Genomic DNA, 20,207 nt, shown 5'->3' on the forward strand with positions numbered 1-20,207 from the left:
GTTTCTACAGCTACTACTGCTATTAGTGTCATTACATTAATTATAAATCTTTGGCTTCTAAATATCACATTTTTCTACATACACTGTGTTGCCAAAAATTTCTCCACAGTCCATTGAATGTGCTCTGTAAGTCATCATGTCATTCATCAAAAGTTATGAGTGGAGGAACATTATCACAAGTATATTTTCTGTTGGAATGAGATGAGTCAATGGTAAGATGTTGTAGCAGGATCTAATAAAAATGTAATCAAATTATTAAAAAGAGTAATAAAGAGACATCATGTAACTATGTAAACAAGAGAGACATCTATATTTAAATGTATTGAATTACAAGTTGTAATACATGTGGATACAGTCCTACAATACCATCATTTAGTTCCCAATCACAGCATAATCAAACCAGCTTCCTACAGAGCATTTTTTTTCCAAAACTGTACTCTATTGTTATAAGTTTTGCTAATCAGTTATGACAGTACCTTGTATCTCTTATTTTGCCTAAGAGGTGATGAGGTATGAACTTTTCATCAGATTCTCTGTAGAAGTTCGGTGACCGTGCACTTACATAGATTTCATTTCCATGTTGCAGAGTTCTTTTTCTGTAAGGCTCTTTGGAACACAACTTGAAATTATTTCTGATATGCATTTTTCTCTCCTGTAAGTCATATATTATTCACTTCATGGAAGTACATACTTTTAACATTAAATTCAAAATGGAATGCACAATTGCAATTATAGATAGTATGAGGCAACATTATCTCCCAGCTCCATAGTGTCCTGGTAACTGACAACTCATGGCTGGCAGTCCGTGATATCTGCCTGGGCTCAACAACCACAACAAGAAGAACTCAGCTCAGAGATGTACCTATCTTATTCAAAGACTGATCATGACTCATTCTTAATCTGAGACACTATAGTTTTCTCTAGCATCCTCACGCTCAAGTTGAATATATCTGTACACTATTTCAGACTGTTTAATTTAATCACATTTCATTGAGAAAATAAGAGTAATGAAACAAAGAATTGTGTATATAATTTGTCCTTCAGAATCAGATAATTATTTCTTGTCATTGCAACCTAAAGTCTCACTTCAATGTGGGTGAATCTGCATAGGGCACGATTGTAGAAATTTACAATTATAGACATTTTACAGAGTTATTTTACAGGAGTTTTATATACTCATAATATTATCCCAGTTATCACTTTGGTAAGCTTAGTAAATTAAATGAGTAGTGTATTTCATTGTTTTCGTCAGCTATCAGAGATCCATATCAACTGCTACAGTGAATTTCAGTGTTACATCTGCTGCAGATGTCTGTGGTAGAATTGTCTATTAAGAGGCCATAATACTCGTGTTTCGTAGCCATTCTGCCAGACAGGAGAAAATGATCATAAAAATGTGCCAAATTGCTCTGAGTGGTGTAAATGCAGTTATAAGTCTGTGGAGCATGGAAATAAGATATTATGAAGGGATAAGTTGAGCTACCTGATGTGTTACTTTGATGTGCTGTGTGTGTATGTATCTGGTCAATACATTCCAAATTGTGTTTATCAGAAAGTCCTGCCACAATTCAGTGTAGTTGGTGTGATGACTTTTTTGTACTGAATGTTTGTTTGGCGATGTGTGGAAGTACATGTTTTTTTGAATACTGTATTTACAGTTAATACTGTCTTGAAAAATAACATAGAGATTTTTCCAGATCTTCTTATTTTTTCCCTTCCGTCAGCACTGTATTCTGAAGTCAGCTTACTTTGATTCTGTATTTGCAACACATAATTTGAGTCTTCTGTAAGTGTAACAAAAGGAAAGATAGCCTAGTGGTAGTATTGAGATATGTATTTTTGAAAGAACTGCTTGGTGCTTCTTTTCGTTCATTGTGTTTTATCTCTCTTATTGAAAGGGACTTCTAAGCAGACTTCAGTACACTCATTTGACAGATCCCTCCCATCATAAAGCTGAGGCTGTCTTAGGTGAAATATATGATCCATGCTGTCAGAAATACTCATCATATCTGTGATTATTTTAAGAGCTCAATTTGATTGTAAATAACGTTTATTGTGCATAAGAAACTTTTTGGAAAGTTTGTATGTTAATAAAAAAGAGGAAGTGATGCTTGTCATGTCCATGACATTTAATAAAGTTGACATACCTACTGAGTCATGCCATACAGTGAGCACATAAGCATGATTAGTCTTTCTTGGTTGAGTTCAGTTTTGTTGAACCTTGAGTTAACTGAGCTAAAGCTGCTAAGTACCATCTGTCTTCTGTAACCCAAGGCTGTGCTTCAGCAATAGCAAGGCAGTACATTGGTGAAATTTTGTGAGCCACAAGCAGTAGGAATCTTGGCTTAACCACTTATTCTACAACAATGTGGCAAACCTGTATGAAAACTACACCAGTTTCAGTGTGTGCTATGTTCTAGTGGGTTGGGAACAGCCTCTGGGTCATCTACCAAACCCCAGTGACATAAGACTTACCTAGGTAAATGGGACTCTGCCTTGATCGACCCTTATTTCCCTTGATGCGTGCAGTATGCATAATGGACTTTCAAATGAAAATTGAGACAGATGCAAAAAAGCAAGCTACTGTTTATTATTTAAAAAGTAATCATCATAATCATTAATACATTTATTCCATTGCAAGACAAGATGCCTAATGCCTTAATCAAAACATGTCTGTGGCTGCCTATGGAACCATGATTGCACCCAGGTGAGCACCTCATTGTCCAATTCAAATTGATAACTGCAAATGTCTTTCCTGAGAGCTACAAAAATATGGAAAGTGAATGGTGATAGATAGGGACTCTATGGAGGATGTACAAGGGCTTCCCAACAAAACTTTCCACCCACATGTTTCTAAGGTCATTTTGAGTATGCTGCAAATGATTTACTGGAAGCCCTTACACATCCTCCATACAGTCCCACTCTTTTTCCATGTGATTCCAATATTTTTAGAGCCCTGAAGAAAGACATTTGTTGCCGCTGATTTGTTTCAGATGATGAAGTGCATGTCTGGATACAATCATGGTTCTGTAGGCAACTGCAAACATTTTTAAAAGAATGGCATTGACGTTTCTAGTCCAACAGGGGAATAAATGCATTGTGATTACATTTGAAATAATGAACAGTTTACTTACTTTTTTCTGTCTGTCTTCTTTTATTTGCCTGTCCTTTATAAGTGGTTTCTGTATCAACTATTTACACTGTCACTTGTTTCGTTGGTTCTCTGGGCAGTATTAAGAGCCAAACAACAAAGAGACCTCATGTGGCTTGTCCAATGAAGAAGGCTATCAATACTAGAGAAAGTACTGCCAGTAACATACCACATCTTGGGGAAATAATGTTTTCAATGTTATCAAACATGTGGAAGCAACAAATGCATTGCAGCAGTACAACCTTCGACTCAGTGTCACACAGGGCAGCATTGGTTATGGCCACAGCAGCAACAGGATGCATCACACCAGGATCCTCGTGCCACCATCCATCTTGCATGTACTGCTTTGTCCAACGTGAGTGTGCCGCATGCCCTAAGTGTTGGGCAGCTTGCAACAAGTTTTGAAAGAAAGCCATCCCAGGTTTGCATAACCCACATGAAAAACTTGCAAATGTTGGCATAACTATGTCTTGTAGGAGTCCCAATCTTCAGCTGATTCATCATATACTGGAAAGGGTGATGGCCACACTGTCAGGAGAGAAACCTACCATGAACATGCAGATGCCACTTGATTGAGAGCAGTGGTGAGAGCTTGCTGTTGTTTTGTGAAAGCTTGCTGCTGGGCAGTGAGACATTGGAGTATTTCTTCCATCAAGTTGCTTGTCAGGTGACTTAGCACTGACAAAGAATCAGCATTTGAGGCCATCTGCAGAACAATTCTACTACCATCAATGTGAATTTTGCATAGGGACCATGTAGATAAGAAGCAAGAAATTAGGGCTCATACAGAGGCTTTTAGCGACTCATTTTCCCCTCACTGTATTCACAAGTGGAACAGGAGATGAAATGACTATTAGTGGTACAAGGTACCCTCTGCTGTCCACCATATTGTGGTTTGCAGAGTATTTACATAGCTGTAAATGTAGATGTAGGTGTAAACGAACAATATTTTCTGAATCTGTGCTGACTGTGTGGCAATAGATCATTTTCTTCAAGGTAACTCATAATGTTTGAACATAGTATATGTTCCAAAATCCTACTGCAAATCAATGTCAGTAATATGGGTCTATAACTCAGTGGATTACTCCTATTTCCTTTCTCGAGTATTGTTGGGATCTGTGCAACTTTCCAGTCTTTAGGTATGCATCTTTTGTTGAAAAAGCAGTTGTACATTTTACTAAGTATAGAGCTACTGTATCAGCATACTCTAAAAGGAACCTAATTTGTATACAATCTGGACCAGAAGAGTTGCCTTTATTAAGTGATTTAAGCTGTTTCACAACACAGGGTATCCACTTCTAAGTTTCTCATGTTTGCAGCTGTTCTTGATCTGAAATCTAGAATATTCACATCATCTTCTTCAGTGAGGGAACATTGGAAGACCTTTTTTAGTAACTCTGCTTTCACAGTAATTGGTAACATTGCTGTTGCTGTTGTACTGCAAAGGTACTGATTGTGTCTTACTACTGATGTACTTTACATATGACCAGAATCCCTTTGGCCTTTCTACGAGATTTTGAGACAAAGTTTTGCTGTGGAAACAATTTAAGGCATCTTGCATTAAAGTCCTTGTTAAATTTTGTGCTTCTGCAAAACATCCCCAATCTCAGAGATTATTTGTTCCTGTTTTGCTGTTTCTGCAACAGTGTTCTGACCTATTTTGTGTACCATGTGGAATCATCTTAACTTTACATTCCAGTTCCACACAACCATCTTCAAAACAACCTCTTTGTGACTGTTTGTAATGACTGCAGTGTGCAGTCCATATAAACCTGAACTACGTTAATGAGTCATAATGTTTGAAACAATAATGGGACATATTTGCAAATTTGGGAGATGTTCATACACAATTAGGAGATTACATACCTACAAACATACAAAGTTCTCAGAGTAAATGATGGAAGTGGCCTCCACCAGCATTAACACACAACTGTATGCATTTCATCATATTCCAGAACTTTCTGTGAAGACTATCCTCACAAGTGTTGTTTATTTCATGTGTAATGGTGTCATGGAGCTCTGCAGTTGTCCATAGTCTATTCTTGTATATTGAGCTTTTAAGATGACTGCCATGAAAAAATGTGGTGGGCCTAGGTCACATAATTGAGAAGGGGAGAGGGGGGGGGGCAAATTTTTTGGTGATTATTCTATCACCAAAGAAACTGGTTACAAGTTGTATGAAAGCATTAGACATGTGACACATTGCTCCATCTTTTTGGAAATAACAGTCTGTAAGTTTGACATCATCCAGGTGCTCAACAAAGGTACTGAAGATGCCCAGATAAACTGTAGTGTCTCTGGTCATATCAAAGGAAATGGGGCCAACAATCCTGGAAGCTCACACTGCACGACACACTCTAACCTCCTCATCATGCAGTAATGTTTTGTGAATGATATGGGGGTTCACAGCAGCCCAGTATCTACTGTTTTATGTGGTGATGTAACCTGATAGATAAAACCATGCCTCATTTGTAAACCAAGTAAAGAAAAGAATGCCTGGACATTGAATAAGAAACTCCTGATACTATTGGCAGTAATGTATTCTTTTCTCATCATCTGTTTTTCTTGCAATGCTTGCACTCTGAAAGGCCACAGTGCCGATTTTTTCACAGCTATCTGACATGTGTTGTGAAATGCCTGTCTTGTTCCTCAGTCAATGCAGTTATTTCCTTGGAGAGTTCTCTAAGTGTCTTTGAACATTATTGGTAACCTCTGCACTCATTGATTTTCTATGTTTACCACCGTAACTTTTTAGTGCACCAGTTGCCTCCAACTTCCTTACAATCAATAGAACTTTTCCTTTCTTAGAACATCATGCACATTGAATTCTCTCTAGAACACCCATTGCGTTGCAACCAATGAGTCTGTTTTCTAGTATGTTTTCACAATAAAAACCCACACTCAAACTGTGTACTGCATGTGTTTGCTAGCTAAAGACTGCAAACAAAACACTAATTTGCTCATTATTGTAATGTGGCTGAACTGCACACTCATAAACTCCACAAACTGTGATCAATGAGGCTATGAATGAACTAACATGAGCCAAGCAAACATGGCATTATACCAAACAAAGGACCTCAGGTGTAGAAACAACAACTAGCTTGCCTATAACAGTTGGTACTTATAAGTCTCTCAGCACTACTGAGTTCATTAAAACAACTTTCCCATTTCTATAAGCTTTTGGAGGGAAATTATGACCCATTGAAGTAGTTGAGGTTTATATGGATTGCTCTGCAGTAATTTTCCAATTGCTGAAAATGCTGCTATGAGGAGTCTGGTTATAACTTGCTCAATAAGTGTCGAAAATCTACATAGATCTCTTCAGTTAAGGTGAAATGCTGTACTTCCAGTGGAAATTTCTTTATTAGAAATAGAGATAAATTATGAGGGGCTGAGAAAGTATGTGTGTTGGGACAGTAGTTACATTGTTCTTTGATGAGAAGTGTGCTATAACAAATAAGGTTTGTGACAGAACATTGTCATGGTGGGGCAACCAGGATTTATCCTTATGTAATTTTTAACTCACATTTTCTCTTCATCTTTCCAAAATGTTAAGGTAAATCATTCCTATGGCAGTCTCATTGTATAGAAGAATGTTCCTTATGGATAGTTCCATGCTTTTTAAAAAGCTATCAACACTACCGCAATGTTGGTTGAATTTCGATAACTTCGTTTCATAGTGATGGAAATTGTATTTTTCTCTCAAAAGGCTGCTCCTTCATTTAATGATACACCTGAAATTCATCAAAAATTATAAATCCACACAGTCAGTTTGGACCATACAGAATCACTCATTGTAGCTCAATGCACTGTCAAACTAAATTGTACAAATGATCATCTTTCACAATTTAAGTTACAGATTTTACTGTGAGAGTGTTGTTGTTTGGTCCAGTAAAATGTATTGCAAAGTATTATATGACAGTCCAACAATATTAAAAATGTCATGAATTGTCTCCTTCTTGTCATCATCAGTCATTTCATGTTCTCATGTGGTTATTTTTGGAGAGTGGTTTTGGGCTTTAAAGAGCTCAGTGCAAATTTTTTGTTCAAGCCAGGTATTTGGAAATTCAATGCTCTAGTCAAAAACAGTGTAATGAAATCAGTACAATCTTTTTGTCTGTTCACTATATTTTAAACATAAATGAAGAATGTCTTTTTAAATAATGACAGCTGCTATGTTAATGATACGTTTTTTCCTTACTAGTTTAGTTTTTGATGCCAGCATCTTTCAAAGTAGTTTAGGTGTTTGCATGTTCCATAGATCATGATTGCAATAATATTCTGTTTCGTGGAGAGTGTCAGTAAGCTTCAAAATGTTGTACATTTTATTAGTGAAAGAAAGACTATAGGCTAATCATTTGCATTATTAGATTTTAACTTGTGTTTTACTCTACAATTAAATTTAATAAATGTATTCCCACCAAACACAGTTACTATCTATTCAAAAATTAATTTATGAGATGGCAGTGGCCTTTGATTTATTGCTAAATTCATCTACTGTGTACCCTAAATCCTGTAATGAACAACAGCATTTAGTAATGTAGAATGAAAAAACCTGCTCTTTTGCAGGCAGAAGCAGCAAGTGCATGCTATTTGTGTAAAAATTTACTGGCAACCAATTAGAACTAGTGGTAATCTATTCTCATTATTATCTAGATAATTATTTCTAGATTAAATATGATAATGGAAAGTCTTGAAGTGAAGGTAACATCTCACCAAACAATAGAAATGTGGAGTCATCAACAGGTACATAAACAAGACAAAAAACATTGGTAGCTTTCAGATGAATCATTTTTTGAGCTCTAAAACAAACACACGCACACACACATACCCACCCACCCACTCACTCACACACACACACGCACGCACACACACACACACACACACACACACACACACACACACACACACACACACACACACACACACACACGCATACACACACACAAGTAACTGGAGGAAGGATTGGGAAAGGGGCTGACAGATAGGAAGGGGCAGCAGGTGCACAAGATGGGAATGTGGGAGGGAGATGTAACAGGTGCAACGCAGAATGTGGGATATGAATGCTACATGGGCATCGCCAACAGTGCATTTGTACAGCAAGTGATGACGATGAATGGGAAGAGGCCATTGGGAGGGGGGCCAGAACAGAGAAAGGGGAAACTGCAGGAAACAGGCATGGATCAAGGGGCAAGGTAGTCATAGGGTCATAATTCCACAAAAGATATTTCATTATAAATATTTATATGTTTACAAATATAAATTTTCTAAATTTTTCAACAAACGTTCAGATAATTCAGTAACATGAAAAATAAGAGTCATCAAAATGATCAGAAGTTCTAGAAATCATATTCTTTGTTTACCATAGAACACTTTTCATTTTCTTGCCCATGTTGATGGTCTTGTATACTGAATGTCTGTGGAGAATATTCCAGCCAGTAAAGGCGCCAGTTCATAGACCGACCATATGTAGTGCCACCAACAAATCCAGCATAGTACGAAAGTCCACAGGTAGAACTAGGCCACCAAACCTCAGGAAACTGAGAAAGCCAAGAGGGAAAGGCATACTTCCTGAAATTTAAATGACTGAAACTGACAGCATTCCCACCATTTATGTGATCACATACCATTAGTTTGCAGACATGTGTTTACAGTCATAGTACCAAGTTAAATGTAATAGTGAATAAACACTTCACTCTTATACTCTATCACTTTTGGTATTGTGAAAGCTGTGAGAGTTTGTCATTATCATAGTTTTTAAATCAATTACATGACCCACATACTTCTCAAAGTTTTGGATGAATGCTTTAAAATGCTGTAGTTCCCTGTATTACAGTTTCTTAGGATTTATGTTAGATATATGTACTAAGTACTGGTATCAACAAACTCTAATTATATTTATTATCAGAGGCATATTTACCTCATAAATTATGATATTTGGAACATACAAACTACTTCTTGTTTCATTCATACAATATTTTCTAAATGTAACTCTTTTACAAATGTCAACCACTGACATAAAATATGACAGTTTCCAGTTATATTGGTGTCAGATAATGGTGTTAAAATAATGTTGTATACTGTTTATTTTTTAGTTGCAGGGAATTAATTGAAATCAATTTTGATATTGATATCTTGTGTGAGACACTATGATGTTAGTGTATAAAAATGAATATTCAGTCCAATGTTCCGTGTAAATGCACTAGCATAGGAAATCTGTAAACATTTTGGTTATGGTGCCAGGTACTGGTATCCACACTTATACAGGCTACCTTCATGGAACCTTTTTTCTTTCCTGTAATGTTTAGACTGAATTCAGTTGCACATATATAAATGTAGAAGAGATATCACAGGAGTTTAATGGGGTACTTTAATGTAAGCTGCCCAAAACATATTGATGACAAGACTGCCTAAGAAGTATGAATAACATCCTGTAGTTAATTTTCCCACAATTCTAACTCCAGTTTCAAGTATCCTAAAGGACAGTATTTTTGTAGAACAAGACAAAATATGCAGTCTTTGCATGTGTTAAGTTCTGAGGCATCTCAGTGGCCATTAAATTACTATTAACTTACCATGAGCAAGATGAATATTTGCACATATACAACTGAACCTTGTTGGAAATAAATTGATCGATAAATCTGAAAAAAAACAAAAAACAATCAGGTCTTTAAATCCTGTCTCCAAAATGTAGACTGATGGCAAACTAAATGTGCAACAGATTTCAGTCCCAAATATGATTTATTTCAAAATCATATTACAAGAATATTCAGAAATACCTTTCCAAAAAGTGTTTTTTTAAAAACTAAACAAACAAATTAGAAAACAAATGAATAGTGGTGGGAGAAAAGATATCTTTCCAACAAAACTCCAGTTTACTTAAAGAATTTCAATTATCCTTGTCAGCCACTAGAAAGTTATACTATATAATATTGAGTAAAGTGACCAAGAAATTAAAAAGCTTTTGTCTTAGTTTCAAAAAGAAATAAACATTGGAATAAATCAGAAAACTGAAGAATATAAAGTAGTTTGCTGTGATTGACAATTGCACAAGCAAATGTTGTTTTAAACATTAGTTAAAAACAAATAAGCAACTAAGCAATGACAACAGAACTCTTCACTGACCACATATTGAGCATTGTTAGCAAATAAGTTGCAGTGTCTCCTTAAAATAAGCCATGGCAGTAGTGAAACACTATTTTCCAAATCCTCATAAGAAGAGAAGCATATCTCCCACAACCATAAATAAAATAAAAACAGTAAAGGTCTGCACCTATACTCCTCAAGCCACCGTATGGCGTATTGTGTCCTATTATTGTTTTTCTCCTTTCCAGTTCTGTTCATCAATGATGCACGGGAAAAATAACAAACCAGTGAATGTCAAAATTAGCTCATATTTCTTTGGTTTTTACCATCATAGTTACCTCTTTAAAGAGAAATGAACACAGATGTAGATAACATTTCCAGTAAACTTCTAAAAGCTGTAGTATGAAAAGCTTAGGACACATATTTAATGCTTCTGTAAATCAAGATGCTGTTCCTAACATGAAATTTTCCATGGTGAAGTCTCTCCACAAGAGAGGAGTTAAAACAGAAACCAGAAATGATACAATATATTATTTGACTACAATTACTAAAGTCGTTGAGAAATAGTATATGCAAGAATTGTGAAACATCTTCATAACTTTGACATTATCACAAAACACATATGGCATCTCATAAAGTAGTGTACATAACTTAAGCCATATTCTTGTTATCCAATGATTAGCCAAAAAGAAACTACCAATTAATAATTTTTATTTTTATTTTTGTAAGCCTTTAGACTGCATGACTCATAACTATACCATTGTTGCATCGGAGGAAGGTAGGAAACTGGCTGAAGTCCTAACTCTGAAACAGAAAGCAGGAAAGGGGTTTCTGCTGTTGGTTTTATATGTAGGTATTAGTTAAATGTCTTATCTGTGCTTTAAAATGTGTCCACATTTCATTATGTTTGTTGATGTTTCTAGTATTTTGTTAGATAGCAAATCTTCCACCAATTTATAGGCTGATTCATGAGCATTGTTTTCAAAACTTCTATGTTCAGAGTAAAGCCAATATCAGTAAAGCTTTCCTCATAAAATCCCACAGAAGACTCACATTCCACATGACAGTGAGTAGGTAAAAAGGATATGCTGCATAAATTCATTTGAATCCATATGGTTACAAGGCTTATCTGGGAACACTACATACTCTAGAATTTCAAAAGGTTATCATCAGTAGCATTTATCACTGTGAAGATTTGAAATATTTGAAACATCGTGGTCACAAAGGCTTGTTATCTCAGGTATTTGAACTCTGTATTGTGTTATGACATTATTATGTGTGGAAATCCCACAGAAGACTCACATTGCACATGACAGTGAGCGGGTAAAAAGGATATGCTGCATTAATTCATTTGAATCTATATGGTTAGATGGCTTATCTGGGAACACTACATACTCTAGAATTTCAAAAGGTTATCATCAGTAGCATTTATCACTGTGAAGATTTGAAATATTTGAAACATCGTGGTCACAAAGCCTTGTTATCTTAGGTATTTGAACTCTGTATTGTGTTTTGACATTATTATGTGTGGAAATGTACTTGATCAATAAAGTCTGTCATCTGTTCTATTATACGATAGTTTTTTATCATAATAATTTAATGGTCAAGATGAACATTTGTATAAATAAATTGCATGTTTTCATGTTTTTGTCAATAAAATAAAAATTCTCATTTAATAAATATGTTTTTTACATATTTCCTGATGACATGAAATTCATTTTTTTCTTTGATCTCTTGTTAAAGTCTAATGTATGATTTTATAACATTTTATGGGAAACTGTTTTGAGTGTCAGCTCTGTTTTTATGATTCAGACATAAATGTTGACTGGATAAGATCCCATGTTTATGTACTGGTATGTTGGTTGGGTACTGATAATTGTTTTTCTTTATATATATTACTGCTACCTTTTATTATGATTTTATAGCCATTTTCTGTCATTTGAAGATCAATTGGATATTCTGCACATTTGTTCTCCTGAAGCAGCTCATGCTGTAGGGCAACATATCTTGTGTATGATCTGATAGAGAAATGGGCATACCCAAGTTATGCTGCTCTTCGGCATGAGCTGCTACACATGTGAACAGCATCCTGCCAAGATTTGCTTTTGCAGTATTGCAATATGCTCAGCCCTTTTGTGTAATTTGAAGACCAATTGGATATTCTGCACGTATCATCTCCTCAAGCACCTCACGCTGTAGGGCAACATACTTTGTGTATGTAACTGGTTGGGAAATGGACATACCCAATGTATGTTACTCTGCAGTATGAGCTGTCGCATATGAAAGCCATTGTTTGGAGTAAATATCATCCAGCTGAGATTTGCTTTTCCAGTACTGCCAAACGCTCTGTCCGCATTAGTTGTGAGTCAGCATGCATTTCTAGAATTTTTTTGTTTGATGTGTATTTATAAGCTTGTCTTTCACGTTTAGATTGTTATTATTGAGCATTCTGTTTATGTGGAACCTAATACTATTTTTGTATTATTTATGCTTAATGTGTTGATTTGTGTTCACCTGGATACATACCTAACTATTTCTTAAGTTTTGTCCTATAGTATATCTGATGACATGTTTGTTCCTGTATTCTGGGTTCACAGTTTTGATGTATCTTGTTTGCAAAATCAGTTGAATATAAGCATATATACATAAATAATAAAATGTAGTATATAATTTTGATCTATTGTGAATGGCAGCCATCTCCTCACAATTTCCAAGTCTAAATAGATGCTACATTTATTAATTTTGTTTGTCTCCTCAAAATGATGTGCTGGCTTTTGTCTATAAAGGCAACTTTAATTTGAAATTTCAGGATTTAACCTATAATCATTTCATTTTCTTATCACAAGACAGTTTGTAACTATCACAGAGGCTTCTGGAGACAAAGAAATATAATATTAACCAGAAAATTGCCGAAGTCTTCTGTGTGTTAAAATGGGAAAAATCTTCTGAATTTCTCTCAGCAACTGTTTATAACACCTACAATCACTTCTACAAAGATGCAGATCAGTCTTAACAAAAGTTTCTTCACTAGAATGAAAAATATGGCCAAGAATTGTGCACTTAATTGATGTGATATAGGTCTGTTGTTCAGATAATTTACATTGCAGAACATCAGGTCAATAATAGATTATATTCTTAGTGATAAGAAAGTGGCTAATGTGGTATTGGATGCAAGAGTGTTTTGAAGTCCTGAAACTGAATCTGGGTAAGTCCCATATGGATAACACCAAGATGGCATACAAAGAACTACACAAACTGACAATGAATAAAGAATTTGCCTTTCATGTCAGCCTTTTGAGAGATTGTAGTACACTTTGGTTATACCAAAATTGACATGATGTGGTAGTGAGAATATCATGTATAAAAAATTAAGTTCAAAGGAAAATGGAAGGCTCCGCCACACATTCTAAGAGAATCTGCTGATCATAGCCTTCGCAGAAAAGCAAAATAATGTAGGAAGAAAGGACTGAGAAAATGTGACAATGATGCCAAAATGGTTGTAAAAGACATACAAGGAGCAATTGTGAAATATCTGTCAACAGTCTATAGCCTTCTGTGGAAAATATCCAGTTCAAAGCAAAATATGTTTGAGAAATAAAGTTCTACAAAGAGTGAATACATTCGCACTTTTGGACAGTAAGCTATTCTTTCTGTCATAAACAGACCTATCTGAAAAAGCCACCAGGTATTAAAAAACAATGGGAGTCATCAATATTGTAATGAAACATTCCCTAGCCAAGATGCATGGAATAGAATATCATAGGATGAGAACATTCATGAAAACCCAGAGAAATTTGCAAAGACTTTGTGGCCTCAATTTAGAACTTAATACTTACAGATCCCAGCCACAAATGTTCAATATTGTTAAAAATCTGAACATTGAGATAAAAGAGGCTATAAAAGTAAATCCCATATCCTTACTTAAATGGTTGCAGTACTTTCGAAGTCTATGGTCTAAGGCACCAGAGCCTCTTTATAATCCATCTCTGAGGGAACTGTTCAAAAGAAACCATCTCTAAGTGTAATTTTAAAGAAGTATTAAACAAACTAAAAAGTAATAAAGGCTCAGGAGAAGATTCAGCCAATCCTTAGCTGTTGAAATATGGAAGATAATCCTTTATAGACAAATTCCTTAACTTCTTATACATGATTTGATCAGGAGATGATATACCTGAGAGCTGGACTAAATCAACTGTAATTCTTATCTTCAAAAAAGGAGAGCTGAAAACTGAGATAATTACAGAGGAATAAGCTTATTGAACTCTGCATATAAAATGTTTGCCAAGAACATCTAAAATAAATTATACAGACACTACGAACCTATCATGGTTTCCATTGAACTGCAAACAGAAAAACAAAGAGGACTCAATATAGAAACAAATATTCCCTTGACTGACTTTGAAAAAGCTTTTGATAAAGACAACAGAAACAAATTATTACAGATTCTACCAGATGTTCATGTTCCCCAGAAACGTATCTATACCATAATATATATAAAATTTTCAGAACAAATTAAATCTCTGTCAAGAAAGAGAACAAATTATCAGACTTGGCAGAATATATGCAGGATTATGACAGGGATGCAGCCTTTCACCATGCTCATTTGTTAGATATATGAATAAAGTTATCGAAGAGTGGAGATAAATGCCACACGGCTTCATTCAAATCAACAGAAACACAAAACCGGATGCTTTACTTTTTATAGATGATTTAGTTCTTTTTGTAGCTTCAGAGTATGACCTACTGTGTTCTCTACACGATTTGCAGATTATATCCAAGAAATACAGTATGGATGTCAACACAAAAAAGTCTATAGCCTTCTGTGGAAAATATCCAGTTCAAAGCAAAATATGTTTGAGAAATAAAGTTCTACAAAGAGTGAATACATTCGCACTTTTGGACAGTAAGCTATTCTTTCTGTCATAAACAGACCTATCTGAAAAAGCCACCAGGTATTAAAAAACAATGGGAGTCATCAATATTGTAACGAAACATTCCCTAGCCAAGATGCATACCAGAATATGCCTTTACAAGACCTTAGCCAGACCTGACTGTGCTATGGCAGCAAACTGTGAACAGCAAAGGCAAATGATGTGAAAAGACTAACATCCTGCTAAAAAATTTTAGACAGACATCTAAGTTACACCAAATGGGGTCATAAAATGAATGAACATGTGTTGCTGATACTTCAAATGGAACCCATTACACATTATATTCAAAACCATCAAAACAACTGGAGGAAACATCCACAATCTACAAGGAGGAACCAAAAATCAATTCTATACTCCCATCCCAATGGCATAAGGTTGCTGGGTCAGCCAATGAAAAGCTGGTGGGGAAGCTTCCCGCTGAGACTAGAACAGGTCAAGATGACTAACATTTTAATGGAAGACAATGATGACCTAAAGCAACTGACTTTTATTGTCCCTCAGTACTTTTTCATGATTGATTTCTGTGTTATTTGAACAGTTTACTTAAATCTTTCAAAAGGTCTTTCATTTGACAGTATTTTAGGAATTTCATCAAGAAAATGGGTGAGCATAAGACATTAAGACATTTGTTGACATCTCCTTATGATTGTATGTTTATTCTGTAGATATATTTAAAAGCATTAATATTTTATCTTTCATGCATGAAATCGTTATACATCTTATTAGAAATGTTAAATATGCATATATCTTTTTGCTATAATTGTTACTATGTTAACATGTACTGTGAAAGACAATATACATATCATTGTGAGAATTAATTGTAACTTAATTACCATTACATCAAGTATCATAGCACTATAAGCAAAATTAAAGTTGTCTTTGGCATAAACTGATCTCCATAAATTTAGTAACCAAATTAAAACAATTTTGGAGCAGTATACTTGTGGCTTTCCTAATGAGTTCTTATTATTTTTGACTGAGGAAGACAATTTATTGTAAAATATACAGCCTTTGTGCCTCTCTCTCTTGTGTAATTTATAGTCTCATGCTTGTCAGATTAACATTCCCACTAGCATGGTTGTAGTGATTGTGCATAGGATTATTTCCTGGAAACACATGAAGATTGTTATTTGCAAATGAGGCAGTCTCTAAGGTCTATATGTATGACACAGGCATTATTCCCAGTTATTTGAAAATTAGCTTGGTGGTTCTATGTGATGACGACCATATAACAATCTTCACAACTCATTTGTGCATGAGAAAAATGTTTTGTGCATTGATCTCTGGAGAGAAATGCTGTACAAAACAGTAGCGTTCGCCAGAGCCATGGTTCTTCCAGTAGTCAACTCTTACCTTTGACTAAGTACTCTTGAGACATTAAGGAGGCTTCTCACTTCGATCAGCAGTTTATCTGTGTCCATATTCCATTATAGTGTGCTATCTGCCCACATCACAAGGAATTCAGTATCACTGACTTATTCAGTATCTTTATTTCCAATTATTATTTGTTCTGTGTGCATTTCATGGTTATTTGATGGGTAGAAAATCATATGAGCTGTTTTATCCATAGTAAACAAAAGATGGTTGTTGCAGAGGCAGCATAAAGAGCCTTTAATGTTATGAGAGAGGATTGTTTAATTGACAAATAATACAGTTACTGTTTATGTTAGATTTTGAAGGCACATCGTTTTTAAGGAAAATTAAGAAAAATGGGAAGAGTTGAGCCTTGCAGTACTACTGAGATGATCAATAGTATGTGTCAGTGAGTTGTTTCTCCCATATATGTTATTATATCTATTGGTTATCTTCAGTTTGATATATTTTTGGTCTCTATTTGATTAAAATTTTCTCATTAGGTCTTCATGAAATTACTTGATTTACATTACATTTTTGTGGCCAGTTCTATGGAAAACACATTAAATCTCTAGCTTGTTATTTAAGTTTGTTTCTGTATTCCCAATGAACTGCAGTCTATTGCTGGTACTCATCATACCACTGTACACTCCACTGAAAATTAAAAAGAGCCTAGTCTGAAGCAAACATTAGGTTGTGACTGAACTTTTCTTCAATGTGTCCTCTTTCTTGGCATCAAGTGACAGTGCTCTTATGTGCTTTTTCTGGGCCTATGGAACAAAAACTGAATCTCTAAAGTAATCTCAGGTTTCTGTTGAATTGAGAAGTGTCTTTGAGTAGCTCATTTGTTGAACTACAATCAGAAAAGCTTACAATCTGAATTCACTTGTGCTTCAATTAGCACTAATTTTTAAAATCAAAGCTCCTATGTTTTGTCTCATATATCACCCGGACTTTGAATGTCTAATCTAGAATCACTACCAAATCCTTCTATACACCATGTTCCCATACCTTTGTCTTTCCATGTCTCTAGATAACTGTCAAAGTATCTGTTTTTCTTTAAAGTTTTGTGCTATAAATTCCTTACTTTGCGTTGTTATGAGTCCTAGCACAGTGTTACTTTTCTAACAGTTGCTTTCTCCCATTGTTTTGATATATTTTCGTGTTAGCCTCAGTGTAATACAATATTAGGGGATATATTATTCCCACTGCAGATTACTAATATATTTTAGAAGTATGTTTTAGAATATGTAACTGAAGTACTAGATTTATTTGTATAGATGTATAGATAAATGCAGGTACAGGTATTCCATTAAGTATGTAAAATAATTTATTTTGTTCCACTCTTTTCAGTAGCTATGTGATCATTTCAGGTTTGTCGACACCAATCTTTCTGATCAGCACTTCAAAAACTGTCTTCTCCAAAATAATACCAAACTTAGTTTGATACCTGGTTGCCAAAAGGATTTTGATTACAACATTTATTTAAAGGAAGTGTTTCAAGAGAATCTTGTTGGTCAACTAGCTATTCTGCCAGGGGCATTTATCTCAGGATTTATTATAGACAAGACAGGAAGAGTAAAAGTCATAGGTCTGTGCAAAATATCTTTAACTATAATATTATTGTGACAAAATTTATCATTATTTATGTTGCTGAAGTAGTTAGTTCCTCAGTTTAGTTAGCCTTAAGTTTATTCTTTATGCTGGTTAATCTACACATAGTCAATCTGTAAATAAAAATGCTGCTACCTTAGCTTAAGCAATGAAAGCACTACCTATTTTAAGAAGATGCCTTCTATAAATCTGAGTAAGTACTGCACATGTGTGCATAATAACTAATATGTGTTTCGGAATACCTTGGGAATTAGACATTAGATTACTACTTGAAAAATGAGTGAATGTGTACACTAATTACTTTCATTGTTACTGAAATAAACTTACAATATAGACATATCTAATTATGTTTCACTTTCAGTTGTCAGATTCCTTCCTTAGAATAATTTCTGGTCATGATGGTTCATTCAGGGATTTAACTGAATGTGAAAGAAAAGTATGATCATTTCAGTACTTTCATAGATTTGTTTTACAGTTTTCTGAGTTTAATTATAGTTTTTTCCTGCTATTAGTCAGATGTAACTAAAGAGATCTCATCATTCATCGCACGTTTCCGTAATTCTGTTCTGTATATTAATTCTGTAGTGTTAACAGACTCAATTAAAGAAAGGTAGGGTAATCACTGATTTTATATTTCTGACTGATTGCAAAGAGCTTTAAACAGTTTTCTAGTGTCTAATATTTTAGTGACATATTTCAAAAAAGTTTGTGTCCTGTTTTTTTCACAATAGAGACCTGATATACTATTTTTTGGTGTTTTGTAACACTAATAATTTCTTTTAGTGTTTATAGATCCAATTTTTTTGTCTTTTTCACAAAAATGAATAACTGTGATACCTGGAATGTACAGGAAATCACAATATTTGTGCAAATGATATCGTCATTTCCAACAATATTTTCAGTACCGAGCTATGGCTGCTTTTGTGCAATCATCACAAATTCTGTGATAACTTGTTGTTATATACACTCCTGGAAATTGAAATAAGAACACCGTGAATTCATTGTCCCAGGAAGGGGAAACTTTATTGACACATTCCTGGGGTCAGATACATCACATGATCACACTGACAGAACCACAGGCACATAGACGCAGGCAACAGAGCATGCACAATGTCAGCACTAGTACAGTGTATATCCTTTCGCAGCAATGCAGGCTGCTATTCTCCCATGGAGACGATCATAGAGATGCTGGATGTAGTCCTGTGGAACGGCTTGCCATGCCATGTCCACCTGGCGCCTCAGTTGGACCAGCGTTCGTGCTGGACATGCAGACCGTGTGAGACGACGCTTCATCCAGTCCCAAACATGCTCAATGGGGGACAGATCCGGAGATCTTTCTGGGCAGGGTAGTTGACTTACAACTTCTAGAGCACGTTGGGTGGCACGGGATACATGCGGACGTGCATTGTCCTGTTGGAACAGCAAGTTTCCTTGCCGGTCTAGGAATGGTAGAACGATGGGTTCGATGACGGTTTGGATGTACCGTGAACTATTCAGTGTCCCCTCGACGATCACCAGAGGTGTACGGCCAGTGTAGGAGATCGCTCCCCACACCATGATGCCGGGTGTTGGCCCTGTGTGCCTCGGTCGTATGCAGTCCTGATTGTGGCGCTCACCTGCAAGGCGCCAAACACGCATACGACCATCATTGGCACCAAGGCAGAAGCGACTCTCATCACTGACGATGACACGTCTCCATTCGTCCCTCCATTCACGCCTGTCACGACACCACGGGAGGCAGGCTGCACGATGTTGGGGCGTGAGCGGAAGACGGCCTAACGGTGTGCAGGACCGTAGCCCAGCTTCATGGAGACGGTTGCGAATGGTCCTCGCCGATACCCCAGGAGCAACAGTGTCCCTAATTTGCTGGGAAGTGGCGGTGCGGTCCCCTACGGCACTGCGTAGGATCCTACGGTCTTGGCGTGCATCCGTGCGTTGCTGCGGTCCGGTCCCAGGTCGATGGTCACGTGCACCTTCCGCCGACCACTGGCGACAACATTGATGTACTCTGGAGACCTCACGCCCCACGTGTTGAGCAATTCGGCGGTACGTCCACCGGGCCTCCCGCATGC

General features: G+C 35.9%; 1 protein-coding gene across 2 annotated transcripts in view; it reads left to right on the plus strand.

The window, feature by feature from the left end:
• The window catches only part of LOC126298917 (synaptic vesicle glycoprotein 2B-like), a 225,480-nt gene that overhangs the window by 180,223 nt on the left and 25,050 nt on the right, over positions 1-20,207 (plus strand). For both annotated transcript variants that reach the window (XM_049990457.1, XM_049990458.1), the window contains exon 10: positions 17,895-18,112. In XM_049990457.1, coding sequence (XP_049846414.1) covers positions 17,895-18,112 — 218 coding nt within the window. The remainder of the gene's footprint in view (positions 1-17,894; positions 18,113-20,207) is intronic.

Source organism: Schistocerca gregaria, chromosome X, assembly GCF_023897955.1.
Source record: "Schistocerca gregaria isolate iqSchGreg1 chromosome X, iqSchGreg1.2, whole genome shotgun sequence".
NCBI classification, from domain to species: Eukaryota; Metazoa; Arthropoda; class Insecta; order Orthoptera; family Acrididae; genus Schistocerca; species Schistocerca gregaria.